General features: G+C 37.5%; 1 protein-coding gene across 1 annotated transcript in view; it reads left to right on the top strand.

Moving 5' to 3' along the window:
- The window catches only part of DENND4C (DENN/MADD domain containing 4C), a 97,197-nt gene that overhangs the window by 3,966 nt on the left and 71,572 nt on the right, over positions 1–21,659 (top strand). Inside the window, exons 2-8 of the mRNA XM_011930412.1 lie at positions 8,130–8,382; positions 9,966–10,035; positions 12,071–12,243; positions 17,715–17,953; positions 19,753–19,819; positions 20,900–20,958; positions 21,120–21,126. Of these exons, the coding sequence (XP_011785802.1) occupies positions 8,130–8,382; positions 9,966–10,035; positions 12,071–12,243; positions 17,715–17,953; positions 19,753–19,819; positions 20,900–20,958; positions 21,120–21,126 (868 nt within the window). The remainder of the gene's footprint in view (positions 1–8,129; positions 8,383–9,965; positions 10,036–12,070; positions 12,244–17,714; positions 17,954–19,752; positions 19,820–20,899; positions 20,959–21,119; positions 21,127–21,659) is intronic.

Here is a 21,659-nt window from a genome sequence, read left to right as displayed (position 1 = left end):
CTCTCCCTCTCCCGCTTTCTTTACTTCTTTCCTCCTTTCCTCCTCTCCTCCTCTCCCCTCCCCTGCCCTCCCCTCACCTCTCCTCAACAGAGTCTCACTCTGTCCAGGCTGGAGTGCAGTGGTGCAATCTTGGCTCACTGCAACCTCCACCTCTCGGGTTTAAGCAGTTCTCTGCCTTAGCCTCCTGAGTAGCTGGGATTACAGGCACCCACCACCACGCCCAGCTAGCTTTTGTATTTTTAGTACAGATAGGGTTTCACCATCTTGGCCAGGCTGGTCTTGAACTCCTGACCTCGTGATCCACCTGCCTCTGCCTCCCAAAGTGTTGAGGTTACTAGCGTGAGCCACTGTGCACTGCTGGAAGGGGCTTTTCCTTTGACAAGAAGAAAGTAAGTTAAAATGGGTGTAAACACAGAGTATTGGTTGCAGTGGAGTAACATTAATGATTTTATTGTTCTGTTTTTCTTTTTTCTGTATGGTTTCCTTAGGAAGATAAGGAATATCCTTAAGGATGTAGGTTAAAATTGTAGGTTAAAACAACTTCCATGTCAGTTGAAGGGAAACCAGCCAGGTACTTATTTTGTGTTCCAGCATTCACTGTTCCCTTTTTTTGTATCTTTTTTTTTTAATAAAAAAAATTGTTTTTTTGATATATAAAAATAAGGAGAATTTTTTTTGAGACAGAGTCTCACTGTGGTTGTTCAGGCTACAGTGCAATGGTGTGATCACAGCTTACTGCAGCCTCCACCTTCTGGGCTCAGGTGGTCCTCCCACCTCAGCCTCCCAAGTAGCTGGGACTACAGGCGAGTACCACCATACCCGGGTAAGTTTTTGTAGTTTTTGTAGTGGTGGGATTTTGCCATGTTGCCCAGGCTAGTCTTGAGCTCCTGAACTCAAGCAGTCTGCTCACCTCGGCCTCCCAAAGTGCTGGGATTATAGGAGTGAGCCAATGTACCGGGCCAGTCGTCTTTTAGAGTCCATCTTTTGACAAGCCCACCTGCTACCCCTCCCATACAGTCATAACCGAAAGATGTGAATCTCTGAAAGATTGTTGTTGCTTGTGGTTTAGGAGCACAACTTAAAAATAAAATGATGACTTACGTAATTATACTTAGGTGCTTTCAGATTGCAAGTGGCTTTTTCATACACATCTTGCAGTTCCTAAGGCTTCTAATTTCTGTTACAGTAGTGTACTGATACAGGTTTGCTAGAGTATATGGTTGTCCTTAAGCTAAACATGATGGTTAATATTTCTCTCCAGATCAAATAATTGTTAATGTCTGTTGATTTAAATGTTTTGGCCTCTTCTTCTCACTTTCCCCCAACTTTTTCCCCACTCTAGTGTGAAGGGGTTTGGAAAACCTATTAGCTTCTCTATTTATAGTAGGAAAGCCTATTAGCTACTGGAAATACAGACACCCATCTCATTAAATTTAATATGAAACACCGTTGCTAAACTTTTGTCTTTTTTACTGTTTTATAAACCGAGATGAGGCATTTATTAAAATAGTACTTTTCTCTAGAAAATACATTGTTAAAATATGTAAAGTCTGATATTCCCATAGAAATATCATATATACTATAAAGTACAATCATGTGTCACGTAATGATGGGAATACGTTCTGAGAAATGTGTGTTCTATGGCGATTTTGTCATTGTGTGAACATCATAGAGTGTACATACACAAACCTAGGTGGCGTAGCTTACTACATATGCAGCTATAGCCTATTGTTCTTAGACTACAAACCTGTACAGCATGTTACTGGGGTGATACCGTAGGCAACTTACACAGTGGTGGGTATATATATATATAAACATAGAAACGGTACAGTAAAAAAATGGCATTAAAAAAAAAAGTTGCACCTGTATAGGGCACTTACCATGAATTGACCTTGGAGGACTGGAAGTTGCTGTAGGTGAGTCAGTGAGTGAGTGGTGAGTGAATGTGAAGGCCTGGGACATTACTGTACATTACTATAGACTTTAGTAAATTAACTTTGGCTTATTATAGCCTTTTTACTTTATAAACTTTTAAAGTTTTTGTTAATTTTTTTGATTTTTTTGTAATAATACTTAGTTTAAAACACAAATACCATACAGCTGTACAAAAATATTTTTCTGTCTTTAAATTGTCATTTTATTAAGTTTTTTTCTATTTTTAACATTTTATTTAAAAAATTTATTCTTTTATTTTTTATTTTTTGAGACAGGGTCTCACTTTGTTGCCCAAGCTGGAGTTCAGTGGCACAATCTAGGCTCACTGCAGCCTCTACCTCCTGGGCTCAGGCGATAATCCTTTCACCTCAGTTTCCTGAGTAGCTGACCTACAAGTGCGTGCCACTATTCCTGGCCAATTTTTTTTTTTTTTGTAGAGATGGGGTTTCGCCATGTTGTCCAGGCTGGTCTTGAACTCCTGAGCTCAAGTGATCTGCTTGCCTCGGCCTCCCAAAGTGCTGGGATTATAGGCATGTGCCACCACGCCTGGCAAAAATTAAAAAAAAAATTTTTTTAACGGGGTCTTGCCTTGTTGCCCAGGCTGGCATTGCACTCCTGGGCTCAAGTGATCCTTGTCCTGCCTCAGCCTGCTGCATAGCTGGGACTGGCTTGGTTTTTAAACTTTATTTTTGGTTTTTCTTTTCTTTTCTTTTTTTCCTTCTCTTTTTTTTTTTTTTTTTTGAGACAGAGTCTTGCTCTGTTTTCCAGGCTGGAGTGTAGTGGTATGATTGGGGCTCACTGCAATCTCTGCTTCCTGGGTTCAGGTGATTCTCCTGCCTCAGCCTCCCGAGTAGCTGGGATTACAGACATATGCCACCACATCTAGCTTTTTTTAATTTTTTTTTATTTTTAGTAGAAACAGGGTTTCCCCATATTGGCCAGGCTGGTTTTGAACTCCTGACCTCAAGTGATCCACCCACCTTGGCCTCCCAAAGTGCTAGGATTACAGGCGTCAGCCACCGCCTCTGGCCAGTTTTTATTTTCTTATTTTGAAATTGTTTGCAAAGATGAGGTCCTCCTATGTTGCCCAGGCTGTTCTTGAACTCCTGGTCTCAAGCAATCCTGCGTTGGCCCCCCAAAGTGCTGGAATTACAGATGTGAACTACTGTGCCTGGATTTTTTTTTTTTTTTAACTATTTAAACTCTTTTGTTAAAAATTAAGAAAAAAGGATACATGTTAGCGTAGCCCTGCAGAGTCAGGATCATCACTATCTCTGCCTTCTGCCGCCACTTCTTGTCCGACTGGAAGGTCTTCAGGGGCAGTAACCCACATAGAGCTGTCTCCTATGATAAGAATGCCTTCTGGAATACCTCCTGAAAGACCTGCCTGGGCTGTTTTACAGTTAACTTTTTTTGTAAGTAGGAGTATGCTCTAAAGTAATTATAAAAGGTATAGTATTGTAAATACTAGGTGATAAGAATTTCTCAGCTCCATTATAATGTGTGGTACCACCATAGTATATGCAGTCTGTGCTTGAAGCGTCATTATGTGGTGCGTGACTGTATAATTTAAACAGGGCAGTATGTTATCTTATATATCAGATGCATTTCTTTTTGTTTGTTTTGAGACGGAGTTTCGTTCTTGTTGCTCAGGCCTGAGTGCAGTGGCGAGATCTTGGCTCACTGCAACTTCTGCACCCCTCTCCCCCAACCAGTAGCTGGGACTACAGGCACCTACCACCACACCCGGCTAATTTTTATTTTTAGTAGAGATGGGGTTTTTCCATGTTGGTCAGGCTAGTCGCGAACTCCCAACCTCAGGTGATCCACTCACCTTGGCCTCCCAAAGTGCTGGAATTACAGGTGTGAGCCACTGCGCCCACCCAGATGCAGTTTTTGAGATACAGAATCATAGACCATACGAAGTTCTTATTTTCTTCCCTTTATCAGATTCATTGGCTTTCAACTGATTTGTTTCTCCAGCTCTTTCGTTTTTTGAGAAATTTCAAATATATGAAAAGTTAACAAACTGTTATAATAAACACAAGTATCCTTTTCTCCTAGATGATAGACTGTGGAATAATGAACAATATACTTGTCACCTACAAATTGACATTTTTTTCCATTTGTTTGCTAAGCTAATTGAAAGGAAGCAGGAGCCACTGTGCCCAGCCTATTTCTTTCTCTTAAACAAAATGTATGTACTCTATACCATATTTTGTACTTTGCCTTTTTTACCTAAGAGTATATACTAGGAATCATTCTATATCTGAATATAAGATCTTTCTCATTTTTTGCGTGTGACTGTATAATACTTACATGTGTGGATGTATTTACTTTATTCAACGAAACCTTTACTGATGGATATTTGGGTTGTTGTCAGTTTTGTGTTATTAAAAGAATGCTTTGATGAGTAACTGTGCATTTATTGTTATGTATTTCTGGAGGTATGTTTTCAGGTAGATCCTAGAAAAAATTGCTGGATTAAAAGATAAATGTGTAAATAATTTTGTTAAATGTTACTAAATTTTTCTCTATAGTGTTTGTGCCATTTTACATTCTGCCATGTGTGTTTTTTTTTTAATCCACATCCCATCAACAAAGTATGTGGTCTTTTATATTTTTTGTCAATCTCACAGATATTAATGGCATATCAGAGTAATTTCATTGAGGTTAATCATTGCTCCATGTATTTAGGGGCGATTTTCTCTTTTCTTTTGCTTATATTATCAACAGATTTTTAATCTTTACCTTGATTTTTTTAAAGGATATTTTTTACGTATTAGGAAGGTGAGCTTTTAGTGAAATAAGTTGTCAAGTATTTTCTTCAGTCAACTTGTCTTTTATCTTTGCTTATGGTGTTCGTTGTCATGTAATGTTTATTTTATGTAGTTTATTTTTCTATTCCCATGTTTTGTTGCTACTGGATTTTGAGTCATAGTCTTTTCCCACTGCTAGGTATACTTTTAGCAATAGTATGATTTAATTCCTTATGTTTAGATCTGTGATCCGCTGGCGGATCCCTTTCTGGTGTATAGTGTGAAGTTTAGATAGAATTTTATTTTTTTTTCCAAATGACAATCCAGTTATCTAAGTCCTGCTTATTAAATTTAAAAATCCATTCTTCCCTTAGTATATTGACATATTACCTTCATCATATACTAGATTTTTCTTCTGTTTCATTGTCTTTCTGTTCACTTACTTGATAATACTCTCCTAATTTAAATATAGAGGCTTTATAGTATATTTTAGTATTATTTGGGCTTTAACAGCTTTATGGAGATACAGTTCACATGTCACACAGTTTACTTACTTAAAGTGTACAATTCAGTGGTTTTTAGTATTATTTACAGAGTTGTGCAGCTGCCACCACAATTAATTTTAGAACATTTTCATCACCCTAAAAAGAAATCCCATACCCATTAGCAGTTGCTGTTTAGTATTCTTTCCCATCTTCTACCCCGAGGTAACTATTAATCTACTTTCTGTCTGTATGGATTTGCCTATTCTAGACATTTCTTAAAAACTGAATCACTGTATGTGGTCTTTGTGACTGTTTATTTTTTTATTTTTATTTTTTCACTTAGCATGTTTAGTTGCTTGTGCTTTTGGTGTCATATCTAAGAAGGCTTTGTCTAACCTAAGGTCACAAAGATTTATTCCTGTTTTTTCAAAGAGTGTTATAGTTTCAATTCTTACATTGATTTTGATCCATTTTTAGTTTTTGTATGAGTACTGTAAGGAAGGGGTCCAGCTTCATGCTTTTGCATGTGGATATCCAGTTATTCCAGCACTACTTATTGAAAAGACTGTTCCTTCCTGATTGCATTGTCTTGGCACTCTTGTTGAAATCAATTGACTGCAAATATAAGGGCTTAATTTTGGACTCTCCATTTTATTCTGTTGATCTATATGTTTATTCTTATGCCAGTACATTGCACTGATTACTGTGATGTGTGGTAGTTTTGAAGTAGGGAAGTGTGAGTCCTCCAGCTTGCTTTTTTTTCCAGATTGCTTTGACAAGAAAAAACAAAGGCAGCTGGGATTTAGATAGGAATTGCATTGACTTTATTAATCTTTTTGAGGGTATTGCCATCTTGTCAATTTTCATTAATTTTTCAGTTTTCATTAATCAAATTGAAAATTGAATTAAATTAATTCAGTTTTCATTAATCTACTTGAGTGTATTGCCATCATTGTCTTTTTGTCCATAAGCATGAGATGTCCTATTTATTTAGCTCTTTAATTTCCTTTTTTTTAATTATGCAGAAATTTTATTTCCAAGCTCTTCAAAGACTGTTACAAACATGAATAATGTATCCATCTAAAAAAGTGTTCCACATTAAATCAAAGGCACATCATCAAAGTAAAACACTTGTGACGTTAAGAATTATTAGGCCGGGCGCGGTGGCTCAAGCCTGTAATCCCAGCACTTTGGGAGGCTGAGACGGGCGGATCACGAGGTCAGGAGATCGAGACCATCCTGGCGAACACGGTGAAACCCCGTCTCTACTAAAAAAAATACAAAAAACTAGCCGGGTGAGGTGGCCGGCGCCTGTAGTCCCAGCTACTCAGGAGGCTGAGGCAGGAGAATGGCATAAACCCGGGAGGCGGAGCTTGCAGTGAGCCGAGATCGCGCCACTGCACTCCAGCCTGGGCCACAGAGTGAGACTCTGTCTCAAAAAAAAAAAAAAAAAAATTATTTTAGGTTGTAATATTTTCATGTTAGTTTTTAACCATTTACAATGTTCTGTGGGTCACATTTTAAACGTTTTTAAATATATGAAATTCTGTATTTCTTTACAGCCACAACTACAAAGTAGAGGAACTTAAGAATACAAAGATCGAATCTGCTTCATTTATATACACAATGGGGCAGCCTAATGCACTTCATAACATTAACTTTTCCAAAAAGGTTTGGTAAGAAACTGCTCCTATATTTAGTGTTAAAAATAAAACAATCTTCCCATTTAGAAAAATCAAGACATCAGTCAATTAGTAAAGCCTATTCTTCCTCCCAGCAATTTGTACTTTCTTGTATTCATTTAGGAATTGTGAATTCATGAGAAAAGAACATATTTTTTATGGTATAAATATCTTCCAGGAACAACAGTTTACAAGTTTAAATAAACACAACTATTTTCCTTCTTAAAATGTAAACATCCAGTAAATAAAACATACATGATATTCCAGGTATAGAAAATTAGTAACTCACTTATGAAACAGGTGCATTTTGGTATATTTGGTGGTAAAGTTTTTGTCTTATGTATAAAAGTACTTGCACAAAAAAACAGGCTATTACTATTTAAAACTCTATTCCTTCACCCAGTTTCCTCACTCAAGTAGAAACTCATGAATTTTTGTGATTTTCGCTATAGGACCAGGCCACAGGAAAGGGCTAAAACATCTCTAATTAGAGTTAGGGAAAAGTGTTTTCTTGAGACTTGAAGGCAGTGGTTCGTCACTTTGTGCTTGAAGGCATTCCTCAGCGAACTTCTCTCCAGTCTTCAGAGTAAAGCACAGCATCTGGGCTCCCGGAAGGGGTTACTTCTGTCTGTAACACCCACCAGCAGGGCATCCTTGCAGGCTTTCTGCATACAGTACTGTTGAAGCTCTGCAGCTGCCTGAGAGACCTTGATCCTCTCCACACCAGCTCCAACTTGAGCTGCTCCACCAGGCGCTGCAGGGCGCTCGCGCTAGCCCCGGAGTACATGGCGGCGGCGCTGGGCTCCGAGGGCCTAGCTCTTTGATTTCTTTAAATAATGTTTTATAGTGTTCAGAGGATTTTTAAAGCTAAAAAATTGACAAATTATGAAGCGAATTTTTATGAAAACATCTGAATACTTGGTGAAACTTCTAGGAATTGACCTGAAGATGTTTGTGGTGTTGCCCCTTTCTTTTTTCATGTTTCTTGTAATAAGTAATACAAAATCAAGTTGTTCAATCCTGTTTACACTTCTTAAATTATGTTTTGGCTTTTGAAAAATAGTTTAGAGACTTATAGTTCCCAAAGGAATAATTTTAATTTTGGTTTGTTGTGAAGATTTGGGAAACATTAGGAGAGACCAAAAAAATTTTATTTGGTTTCAAGAAGAAAACCAGCATTAACCTGAAATGCATGTACTATATATATGTACATATGTATGTGTGTATGTATGTATCTATATCTGTTTCTTCCCCTTCCTGCCATGCAGAGTTCTATATGAAGGGAAAGAACGGCTTATTCCAGGATGTGAAGTGATCCTAGCCACACCCTATGGTCGCTGTGCCAATGTCAACAATAGTTCAACTACTTCACAAAGAATCTTTATCACTTATCGAAGGGCTTCTCCAGTTCGACCCCAGAATTCCTTGGCTGTAACTGATATCTGTGTTATTGTAACCAGTAAAGGAGAAACTCCTCCTCATACCTTCTGCAAAGTTGACAAAAACTTAAATTGTGGAATGGTAAGAATAAAGTTTTCATCTTCAAAGTTTCATATGAAAACGAAAAGGGATACGTTTTGGATTCCTGTTTACTGTTGGGTATATACTTTACTCACATTTTATATATTCATGATGCTTGTTTTTATTGTTTCCTAATTTTTATGATTTATAATAATTTTTAAAATCCTATCCCATGATTTATAATAATTTCATCTGTAAGTCAGGGATATTTTGGGGGGAATAAATCTTAATATTGTGTTACATTAACAAAGGTTTTATTCACTTTTGGATTTCAGTGGTGTCTTTGGGGACAACTGTGGGGTTAGAGTGGGTAGAAGCTCTTATTCTATTCATTCATTCATGTTTTTCATTCATGTTTTTGCTTTTTTATTTTTTTGAGACAGGGTCTTGCTTTGTTGCCCAGGCTGGAGTACAGTGGTGTGATCACAGCTCACTGCATGCTCACTGAGCTCCCCCAGGCTCAAGTGATCTTCCCACCTTAGCATTCTGAGTGGCTGGGACTACAGGCTAGTAGAGACAGGGTTTCATCATGTTGGCCAGGCTGGTCTTGAACCCCTGACCTTAAGTGATCCACCTCCCTTGACCTCCCAAAGTGTGGAATTACAGGCATGAGCCACCTTGCCCGGCCTGTTTTTGTTTTTGAGACAGGGACTCCTTAAGTTTCCCAGGATGCTCCTGAACTCTTGGGCTCAAGAGAAAATATTGAAGTTTTGCAAACTTATTTTTTTTTTAGATGGAGCCTCACTCTGTCGCCCAGGCTGGAGTGCAGTGGCACGATCTTGGCTTGCCTCAACGTCTGCCTCCTGGGTTCAAGCGATTCTCCTGCCTCAGCCTTCCAAGTAGCTGGGGCTACAGGCGTGTGCCACTGTCCCCAGCTAATTTTGTAGTTTTAGTAGAGATGGGGTTTCACCATATTGGTTGGCCAGGATGGTCTCGATCTCTTGACCTTGTGATCCGCCTGTCTTGGCCTCCCAAAGTGCTGGGATTATAGGCGCGAACCACTGCACCCAACCCATGCATACTTACTCTTTAAAAGGACTCTAGTGAAGAAGAAAATGAACATAAATGTTTGATACATAGTTTTTAAAGACTACAGCTTACTTTTGGTTCAGATTTACTTTGAAAAATATCTTGAGGTCAAACTAATATTAGCTTAATGTTGTATAGGCAGAGGTGAAAAATGCACCCAGCACAATTAGTGAGGACAGGGTTGCCTCTGGAGGTGATGACCTCATAGCACTCCAGTGACTGCAGTCTTCCCCAGTTTGGGCTCCAGTGCACACTTCGCTTTGTGCTGTGTCTTACAAGAAGGGGCAATCTCTGAGTGATTGTGAAATTCTAAATCTTTTGAAATGGCCTTCATATCAGTTTGATTTTTGTAGCATTTGTTTCCTTATTCTCTTCTTTTATTTTAGTGTTCTGAACTTCATGCTTTGCTGTATTTTATACTACATAGTTCATTATATAAACATGTGTTTTAAATACTCTTCTGAGTAAATAATAGGAATCTTTAGTTGATACCCAACAAAATCAATTTCTTTTCACTCTTTTGTCTTTTTATAAACCTAATTTATGTTTTACAGTGGGGTTCCAGCGTGTTTCTGTGTTATAAGAAGTCTGTACCTGCTTCAAATGCAATAGCATATAAGGCTGGTAAGTGAGTTAAAAAAAATTGTCTCAATTGCTGTAGTTATTGGTGCATGTTAACATTTGGCTAAAAGAGACTATACTCCCTTATGTAGTTTGTAGAATTGATCTATTCATAAAATTGTCTATAATTTTAGCATATAAAGATATGTGTTTTCTTAAATACATTACATATACAAGATATATTAATACCCCCACCAAACATGCTGTTAATTTAATTTAAACATTTATCCAAAGCAAACATATGGGGAATAATCATTCAAGCTTTTGGTCTACGTTTATAGACTTAACAGTATAATGGAAAGTTGCTTACTCTCTGACCTTTTATATTTTGGCAATCAGAAAGGTGTCAAACTGCATCTTTACTTCTTATATTTCCTTCTCTTATCTCTTTGTGTCTGATTTGAAACCACATGTTACTTGCCATGAAAGGTGGACTTGCTTCCTTTCTCCTTTGTTGCAAAGAATCAGCTATATGGAGGAGAGGAGGGCCTGAGAAACTTTTCTGCCATGAAGTGTTTGAGAAATCTATCGCCACATTCTTACTGCACATTAAAGTGTCAAGGGCTGTAAAGATTTAAGTGTCACCTCTTCATTCCACTGGTATGGTGGGATAAAAACTGAAAATACAGGTATGCTCCAGTTGTAAATAGAAAAGATACTGGAATACTTCTTTGTGAAAAGAAGCAGTGCTAATTATTTTTTGATTATGCACAGTTCTTGAAATAAAGTTTTACTTCAGGGAAGTCAGGCAAATTCATATCCAAAAAATCGTGATTTTCATAAAAACATTCATACTAATGAACCAAACTATTTAATTTATAATATAAAAATAATGGCAATGACTAACATATAAAATTCAGTATCATTTTAAAATCTGATACTGTAGTCTGGGCATGGTGGCTCACACCTGTAATCCCAGCACTTTGGGAGACTGAGGCGGCCAGATCACTTGAGGCCAGGAGTTCGAGACCAGCCTGGCCAACATGGTGAAACCCTGTCTCCACTAAAAATACAAAAATTAGCCAATCATGGTGGCACGCACCTGTAGTCCCAGCTACTTGGGAGGCGAGGCACAAGAATTGCTTGAACCCGGGAAGCGGAGGTTGCAGTGAGCTGAGATTGTGCCACTGCACTCCAGCATGGGTGACAGAGCAAGATTGTGTCTCAAAAAAAAAAAAAAAAGTGATACTATTAATACTGCTGTAATATGTTGATTGTGTGTAATTTCCTATTTTTTTTTGTTATTGTTGGTGGAGAAAAGGTATCACTTAAAAAACTTATAGAAAGAAGCTGTACTAAAGTGTTCAGTTATTTGATATGAGACACTTATTTTAGAATAGAGAGTTTTGTATACTGAATTTGGGCTCAAAATTCTACTGATTTTTGAAGTTTTTCACTTAGAGATGGTCTATATATTGATGACCTCAGAGGCTAATGAACTGATGCCATGTAGCTAATTTATTCTGAGGGGGCTTTATTGTGGTTTTCAGAGTATCCCTTGCTCCTACTTTCTGGGTCTCACGTATTCTGTACTTAGTCACAGTGTTTCTGTCTCGTTTACTTTTCATGTTGCATGCCTTTTTACACTGCTTCTCTCTCAAGATGAGTTTAGGGGCTGTGATTATTTCTGTTGCCTCAGCATTATTTCATAACACTTGTCTCTTCCCTGAATTTTTCGCAGAAGACTAACTGAAGTAGTTGGTAAATTTTTCTGTATGTTTCTTACCATTTTCCACAAGGTGTTGGCGTGTGTAGAAGAAAATACATTAAGATTGGTGATCAAGATTGGTTGAATGGAATCTCAACTAGTATATTAATACATTTTTATGTTACAATGAACTATAAATCCATGGTTAAAATATCAGGGGTAAACTTGTTTATTTTAGTTTCTGTTATAGCAAGAGAGAAATCAATTTTAAAATACCACACAAGTATTGGCTTGAAATTTGGCATTAAAATATTCCATTAATATCTATCATATGCAATTTATGGAAAAGTAAATATTAAAAAAATTTATTGTTGTCTCATTCTTCAAAAGGTTTAATTTTTAGATATCCAGAGGAGGACTATGAGTCATTTCCACTCTCAGAATCAGATGTGCCTCTCTTCTGCCTTCCTATGGGAGCTACTATTGAGTGCTGGGATCCTGAAACCAAATATCCACTTCCAGTTTTTTCAACTTTTGTCTTGACAGGTTCTTCAGCCAAAAAGGTATGTTTTTGCCTCAGTGATTAAATGCATTTTGTCCATGTTTTTATTTCATAAAAAGGTTAATATAAGTTTTATTTGAATGTTAGGATTATTTGGACATAATACATTTTGGTTTAAATTTACACTGTCATCCCCAAGATGAGAAATCAACATGAAAATTGCTATCAGGGATATTGATACCTCTGGAACTTCTACAGAAGCAAAGATAAAGTCTCTCTGGATAGACACCTTCAAAACCCAGGTGTCAAGATGAGATGATTATGACAGATGGAGGACATGGGTACCATAGGAAGAATCAACAGACACAATTAAAAAGCTGGGTTAGACCCTCACGACATTGAAATGACAGAATGATGATATATAGGATGTTATAAGTTAAAATATCATTGAGAAGACTTACGAACTAATGGAGGGGCTCAAAATATCAAGGAAGGAACAGGATATTTTGAAAAATGAATAGATTGGGAAAAGAATCGAGTGTTAAGAAATGAAAAATATGGTCCTTAAAATTAAAAATTCAGTGAGTGGGTTAAACAGCAGAGATAAGGCCAGGTGCAGTGGCTCATGCCTGCAATTCCAGCACTTTGGGAGGCTGAGACAGGTGGATCACTGCAGACCAGGAGTTCAAAGCCAGCGTGGGCAACACAGCATAACTCCGTCTCTACTGAAAATACAAAAAATTAGCCAGGCTTGGTGGTACACACCTGTAATCCTGGCTACTCAGGAGGGTGAGGCATGAGAATTGCTTGAACCCAGGAGACGGAGGTTGCAATGAGCTGAGACTGCACTGTTGCACTCCAGCCTGGGCTATAGAGCGATACTCTTTGTTAAAAAAAAAAAGAAAAGGAAAGAAAAGGAAAAAAAAGCAGAGATAAGACATACATGAACGGATACTTAGTGAAGTGGAAGATAGGTTACCTTAAATGTGGTACATACAAATGTAAAACATAAAAGGAGTTTAAAAACGTAGCAGATAGAACTAGAAGGTCTAACAGATATTTAATGAGTTACAGAAGGAGAGACTAGAAAAGGATCCTAAGAGCTAATGGTTGAGAGTTTTCCAACGTTGATGAAAAAATTGAGTCTCCAGATTAAAGATGTACTCTGAATCTTTTAGCAGAGAAAAATAAACAAACAAATAAGTAAATAGTAATCCCACCTCTTTTTTTGGGGCGGCGGGATAGAGTTTCACTGTTGTTGCCTAGGCTGGAGGGCAGTGGCGCGGTCTCGGCTCACTGAAACCTCTGCCTGCCAGGTTTGAGTGACTCTCCTGCCTCAGTCTCCTAAGCAGTGGGATTACAGGCGTGTGCCACCACGCCCGGCTAATTTTGTAATTTTTTTTTTAGTAGAGACAGGGTTTCACCCTATTGGTCAGGCTGGTCTTGAACTCCTGACCTAAAGTGATCCACCCACCTTGGCCTCCCAAAGTGCTGGGATTATACAGGTATGAGGCACCATGCCTGGCCTGTCCCACCTCTTTTTATATCATAGTGCTATCATGGAACAGCAGAGACAAAACAACTAGAGAGAAAAGACATTTATTGTCTTATGTAAAACATGTATTGTATATAACAGTAATAATGACATAAGCTGATTTATAAAGAAGGCAAAAATAAACAATATTCAGAATAAAAAGCTGATAGCAGTAGAAATTTAAAAATTGAAAACTTTCTTTTTTTTTTTTGAGAGAAAGTCTCGCTCTTGTCCCCCAGGCTGGAGTGCAATGGCACGATCTCGGCTCGCTTCAACCTCTGCCTCCTGGATTCAAGCGATTCTCCTGCCTTGACCCCCCAAGTAGCTGGGATTACAGGCACCTGCCACCATGCCCGGCTAATTTTTGTATTTTTAGTTGAGATGGGGTTTCACCATGTTGGCCAGGCTGGTCTTGAACTCCTGACCTCAGGTGATCTACCTGCCTCAGCCTCCCAAATTGCTGGGATTACAGGCGTGAGCCACCGCTCCCAGCAAAAATTGAAAATGTTCTAAAGAAATTTAATAAAACAGGCGATTTTATTGAAAAAATATATAATCTGAACTGACTCATGCAGATGAAACAAAATACATCTGTGACCTCATTCTACAGGTACAGGCTACACCTTTACAACCACTGTGTTAAAGATAATACATGTAAAGTATCCAGCATAGTTCCTGGAACACAGAAAATACTGAGTAAAGGTCAATATTAACTTGATTGCCCACTGCTGACTTGTTAGCTTAATAATCATTTATAATTTATCCTGCTGAAAGTAGTAAATATAACTGAAAATTTTAAGATCTTCAAACGTTAGTTACCTAATATACTTTGGCAGTAGAGAACAATAAAGCCTCATTTGAGATGTGAGTACTGGGTGATCTGCTTGGCTTATTCATTGTTTAGGGGATATTGACATGTAAGCATTGAGGTGTGTAAAATGTATGTTTATGCATTTGTCATTGCTTGTTAAAAACTTTGAGATCACTTTGAAATAATTGTATCTGGCAATATTGTGTGTATAAAGGTAAGGGTTACTGTGATATAGATAATGACTAAACAGTTGGCATGATTTATAAAATACAGAAGTAAGGATTGATTGTTGGGAGAAGGGAATGGGTTCAAAACTTTGAGATCACTTTGAAATAATTGTATCTGGGAATGTTGTGTGTGTAAAGGCAAGGGTTCCTGTGATATATATAATGACTAAACAGTTGGCAAGATTTATAAAATACAGAAGTAAGGATTGATTGTTGGGAGAAGGGGATGGGTATTAAGGAATGGGCAGATCAGAGGAAGTACCAAGGCTAAACAAACTATACAAAGGCACAAAATTATGAACTAGTCTGTGTGCCTGGTAGCTCTGTATTGTTGAACAACAACAGCAGATACTATTAGGAATTGAGAGCATCTTGCCATTTATATGGACTGTGGCATTTTACCTGTAATGAGGAACTTTTGAAGGGTCAGATGTTACTTCTGAAGGACTGTTTCTTCAGTGTACTTTTCACTAAAATACTTTCTCTTCTGACTTGAGACCAGTTAGGGCTTCAGTAGTTGCTTTGATATGTGGTAAGTGGAAGTGGAATTGAGCATGACTTTGAAGTTTTTGGCTTGGGAATTGTGTAGCATAACTGAGTAAGATCAGGAATATTGGATGAAGTATTTAGATAATGAGTTCACTTTTGAAAATATTGGTTTGGGATGCCTGTACGACATCCAGGTGGAGATTATTAAGTAGTCATTTTGAAAATAGGAGTCTGAGGTTCAGGGGAGAGGTCAGGTAGACCTAGAGATAAAGATTTGTGTTTTATTAGTATAGTGATTATAGTTAAAACCTTGAGAGAATGAAATTTTCCAAATAGAAGTGTGAAGCTAGAACCTTAGGGAATGCTAGTATTTAAATGATGGGAGGTGACATAATTGGATCTAGTATAGGAAAGAGAGAAGTAGCCAGGAAACAAAGAGAAATTTGTACTGTCAAAGACAGCAAAGGAATAAAGAATTTCAGAGGAGTGTCAGCTCTGTCTTGTGTCATAAGAGGTGAGGGTGTGGAGGAATTGAACCTGTGAACATTGCTGATGAGAAAGTCAAATGCTGCTGCTGCAACTCCTCCAAAAGTTAAACATAGAATTACCATACGATCCAGCAGTTTCATGCCTAGGCATGTACCCAGAATAATTGAAAGCAGAGACTCAAACAGATACTTGTACGCCAATATTTTAGCAGGGTTATTCACAATAGGCAAAAGGTGGAAACACCCCAAATGTGCATCAGCGTATGAATGGATACACAAAATATGGTATATACATATGATGGAATTATGATTTATTCCTTAACAAGGAATGAAATTCAGGTATGTGCTACAATATAGGTGAATCTTAAAAACATTATTCTAAGTGAAATAAGCCAGATACAAAAGGATAAATTTTGTATGATTCCACTTATAGGAGGTAGACCTAGAATAGCTACCCTTATAGAGACAGGAAGTGCAATAGAGATTACAAAGGGACTTGGATTGAGGGCCAGAGAATGGAAAGTTACCATTTAAGGGTTACAGAGCTTTTGTTTGGTGGGGGGTAATGAAAAAGTTCTGGAAATGAATAATGATACTGGTTGCACTCCATTGTGAAGGTACTTAATACCAGTGAATTATACACTTGAAAATGGTTAAGGTGGTACATTTTATGTTACGTATATTTTACCCCAATTTAAAAAAAATTACAGGCTAGGCGCAGTGGCTCACGCCTGTAATCCCAGCACTTTGGGAAGCTGAGGCGGGTGGATCACCAGGTCAGGAGATGAAGACCATCCTGGCTAACACGGTGAAACCCCATCTCTACTAGAAATACAAAAAGTTAGGCCGGGTGCAGTGGCTCACGCCTGTAATCCGAGCACTTTGGAAGGCTGAGGTGGGTGGATCATGAGGTCAGGAGATCAAGACCATCCTGGCTAACACGGTGAAAGCCTGTCTCTACTAACAATACAAAAAATTAGCTGGGCGTGGTGGTGGGCACCTGTAGTCCCAGTTACTTGGGAGGCTGAGGCAGGAGAATGGCGTGAACCCAGGAGACGAAGCTTGCAGTAACCCAAGATTGCGCCACTGCACTCCAGTGTGGGTGACATAGCACGACTCTGTCTCAAAAGAAAAGGAAAAAAAAATTAGCTGGGTGTGGTGGCATACACCTGTAGTCCCAGCTACTCGGGAGGCTGAAGCAGGAGAATCACTGGAACCTGGGAGGTGGAGGTTGAAGTGAGCTGAGATTACGCTGCTGCACTCCAGCCTGGGTGACAGAGTGAGACTCCATCTCAAAAAAAAAAAAGAAAAAAGAAAAGAAAAAAAAAGAAAAATGGCAGGGCGCGGTGGCTCAAGCCTGTAATCCCAGCTCTTTGGGAGGCCGAGACGGGCGGATCACGAGCTCAGGAGATCGAGACCATCCTGGCTAACCCGGTGAAACCCCATCTCTACTAAAAAAAAAAATACAAAAAACTAGCTGGGCGAGGTGGCGGGCGTCTATAGTCCCAGCTACTCGGGAGGCTGAGGCAGGAGAATGGCGTGAACCCGGAAGGTGGAGCTTGCAGTGAGCTGAGATCCGGCCGCTGCACTCCAGTTTGGGTGACAGAGCGAGACTCCGTCTCAAAAAAAAAAAAAGAAAAACAAAAGAAAAATCACACAAAAAACTAAGTTGAGTGAGGTCGTTAGAGTTCGTTCTCTAATGCTTTCATTTTAAGAATGAAAGCAAGTTATAAGAGGTTACCATCCATTTTTGTATAAGATTTATAGTTGAATGTATAAAATTCTGTGGAAAAAATCTTGAGGGATTTATATCAAAATCTGGTTATCTCTGGGGTAGAAATTTGGGTGAGTTTTTTTTTTTTTTTCGTAATTTATCTGTATAAGTATACTCCGAGCAAATATTTCTTGTGTAATAAGAGAAAAAGAGAAGCTAATTTTTTCAAACAAACTCAAATCTTATAACAGAATTCTCTTACTCTTTAGGTATATGGAGCTGCCATTCAGTTTTATGAACCTTATTCTCGGGAACTTCTATCAGAGAAACAGCTTATGCAACTGGGCCTATTGACGCCTGTGGAGAGAAAAATGGTCTCCAAATCCATCAATACAAACAAATGCATTTGTTTACTCTCACACTGGCCTTTTTTTGAAGCTTTTAGGAAATTTCTTATGTTTATCTACAAACTTTCTGTGTCTGGACCACATCCTCTTCCCATTGAAAAGTATGTATATGAATAGAAAGATGGCTGGTGGAAAACTGGGTATATAAATATATACGTTTGATTGTTTGTGTAACTTTTAGCAGCAAAGTTGGAAGGGAAGGAAGGCTATGTTTACCCAACATTTTTTTTTTGAGGCGTCACCCAGGCTGGAGTGCAGTGGCGCCATCTCGGCTCACTGCAACCTCCACCTCCTGGGTTCAAGCAATTCTCTGTGTCAGCCTCCCGAGTAACTGGGATTACAGACACCCGCCACCACGCCTGGCTAATTTTTGTAGAGACGGTGTTTCACCATCTTGGCCAGGCTGGTCTTGAACTCCTGACCTCATGATCCACCTGCGTCAGCCTCCCAAAGTGCTGGGATTACAGGCATCAGCCACCAGCTTTTTACTTACTCCCTTCTTCACCTGAGTCATTGACTGAGCTTAAAATTGGATAGTAGTGGCAAGGATGGCCAAATAATAATCTTTTGAGAATTCACCTGAAGAAGTAACTTAGATAAATTATATTGTGAGTGTTCTTCTTCCTATTTATTCTCTAATAACCGAGAGACAAATAGTTACTGCTGCACACACACACACACCCCCCACCCATACAAGTGACCATTCCAAATTCTAACCATAATACCTCTCTAAAGTGATGTTGAAATTAGTAAGAATAAGTTAATTGATGTTAAAAGTGAAGTTTTTGTTTTAGCATTGACAGAAATTCTTTGAGCTTTTTCTCTTTAGTTTGTAATTCTTTTTGTCATGCAGTCTTTCTAAGCAAGAAAAATGTATATTGAGCTACTCTTTTTTAAATGATCTTTTCTGATTTCTAGTGGCACACTGACTTCTGTTTATGATAGTTTATAATTTATGTATCCTGCTGACAAACCAAAAAGTGTCAAGAGCTTTCTGTAATGTATTAAAGTATGTGTAAACATAGATGTTGCTTACAATTTCAGAACTTTTACATTATAGCAGAAAGAATATCAGTGAAACATACTAGTTTAGTGGATAAGATAGGGGTAATTATACACAGATTTAAAAATAATGCTGTCCAAAAATCACCTTTAAAAAGAGTAAAGTGCTGTGCATAAATTCATCATAATTTGATAGTGAAATACGGTTGCAACTTTCATTTTGTACTCTTGAAATGGCAATTTAATGATTTATAGTTCTGGGTTTAACATTCAGCTGTCAGATTAATTTGAAGTTTTTTGAAGTGAAATGTAATGTTAGTGACAAGTTAGCAACCTTTTGAAAAATTAAGATTCTATGAATAGCTTGTGAAAATAAAATCAATGTATATAATCAATATCTTTTTCTGTTGAAGTAATATGTTGCATTTTTGTGGCTCCTAAGAAGCTCTAAACTTTGGAGAAACTTAAGAAGTAATTTTTATAGGTGCAGAAATAGAATGGGTAGGTGGTTCATCCAATATTAGAGTAGTAAATCTGGGATTAAATTCAATTTTAGTGTAAATTCATTGTAGCACAGTTAGTTGCTCCCTGTACTGCCATGGATAACCAGGGCTATAAAAATTCACTCCTTTCATGAAAACTATTTTTATGTTATTTTTATTCATCTAGTAATGATAGGGGATGGGAATAGAAGTCAGGAAATACATTGTGTATTTCAGAAGTTTGATGGACATGGATAAATTCGTTTACACTAAGCAAATTTACTTACTTAGCCTACATTTTAGATAAATGGCCATGTCATATCTGGGATGCTATATAGTGATATTTAAGATTTGTTAAAACCTATGATGCATTTTAGAAAAGTAATTATGATATTTATTTCAAATTTTTTTTCTAGGCACATTTCACATTTTATGCAAAACATCCCTTTTCCTTCACCACAAAGACCGAGAATCCTTGTCCAGGTAACCAAAAGAGAGTATATTTGGGGAGAACTTTGCATATGCTCACCCCAGTCATTGCAGAGTGGATTCTATATACCTTTGGGTTTGAGGTGAAGCAATATGCATTCGTAAAGTCGTTGGATTTTCTGTGCTTTGTAGCTTTACTGAACATCCTTTCTTACTGGGTTTTGGATTTGAATGTACAGAATTGGAATAATTACAACCCTTGGTTCATAACATTTTCATTTTTGGCCCATGCATGGCCTTTATGTATCTAATTTTAATAATGTAAAACCCAGGATTATGTTTGAGCATGTTCTTAATATCAGATTCTCTAATAAATATTAGATATGAAATGAGCAATGGTTGGAGGACGTAAACTTAAACAAGGTCTATAATAGTACTATGCTAAAGGACCAGTTTTCTATTTTCAGTAAGTAGCAGACGTAGGTAGGTATACAGCTTGTGCATATGCAACACGAGCAGGTCTATACGCTCTCTGTAATAATAGTTCCACTGATTACATGCTTGGATATGGGAGAGAGGTCAGATTGGCATAAAAGTTGCTTAGTGGTTTGCTCTTCATTTGTATACTATATCTTTCTGGACTATAACAATTAACATACTGGCATACTTAACATACTTTGAGTAGCACTGATCTGTAGAGGGAAGCCATTTAAAAGTTTTTCTAAGACATTCTTAACATGTATGGTGGGATTAAGTCAGGTATTGTTGATATTGAATGTTATTTCAGTTCTGCAAGTATTAATGTGCGAAGCAACTGCCAAGTGCCTACAGTCTGTTGAGTAAATGAATTTGAAGCTTTTCTGAAGCAGTAATTCCATAAATTTTAAATAATTGTATTTTAACCAATTAAGTGAATCAAAATTCAAATTGACCATTTATTGAAAAAGAACTAATGTAACACTTCTGAGTAAATACAGCTATCATTTTATATTTTAGTACATGTTTCAAAAAGTGTTTGCATATTAAATTATTGTTTTCAGTATTACCTTTGATCTAAATATATAGATTTCACAAGTAGTTTTGAAACTTATATCTTGTTTTGATTAATTTATCTTGTTTTTTTTTTTTTTTAAGCTGTCAGTCCATGATGCATTAATATTATCACAGCCAGTTTCTACACCTTTACCACTAAGGTAATTACTGGTATTTAGAATGATATATGTATTCACTTGGAGCAGAATGCCTTAAAATATTTTAGTGATTAGTATAATAAAGTTAATTGTTATTTTACAATTAACTTTATTAGTTAAAACTAGGCAAAAATAGCCTTAATGTTTCTGACTTTGATAGCTAGATGGATGGTAGGGCTGTTTTATAAATGGGAACAATTCAGAGAGTTGCAAGATTGGATGTAGAGGACACTTCCCTTTTCTTCTCATCTCCCCTTCCCATATCCAGTTCATAACTAAAGGTTTAAGGTGAGCTGATTTTTGCTTTCTAAATATCTCAAATCCATTTACTTCTTTTCATCTGCATCATAGTAGACTTCCATGATGTCTTACCAGACTACCTCACTACTAGCTTCTTAACTGGTACCTTTTTACTCATCTTCCTTCAGTTCTTTATCCACCCTGTAGCCAGTGTGTCCTTTTGAAAATGGAAATATAATAGTATATTTCAATTTCAGCCTAATCTGTTGCTGTTTTCATCCTTTCCCTTACTATGCTTTAGTCACAATAGATTTATCTCAATTTCTTGGCTATGACAACAGCTTTTTCTTGCCCCAGGGCCCTTGCATATATTGTCTGTCACTCCTTCATTCCCATCCTTGTCTCCTTTCTTCTGAGTTCAACTCAAATGGCTGTTCAGGAAAATCTTTTTTTTTTTTTTTTTT

This window comes from Colobus angolensis, unplaced genomic scaffold (genome assembly GCF_000951035.1).
Source record: "Colobus angolensis palliatus isolate OR3802 unplaced genomic scaffold, Cang.pa_1.0 Scaffold86, whole genome shotgun sequence".
Classification (NCBI taxonomy): domain Eukaryota; kingdom Metazoa; phylum Chordata; class Mammalia; order Primates; family Cercopithecidae; genus Colobus; species Colobus angolensis.
The sequence above is the reverse complement of the archived record's forward strand: the minus strand, read 5'-3'. Positions and strand labels throughout refer to the sequence as shown.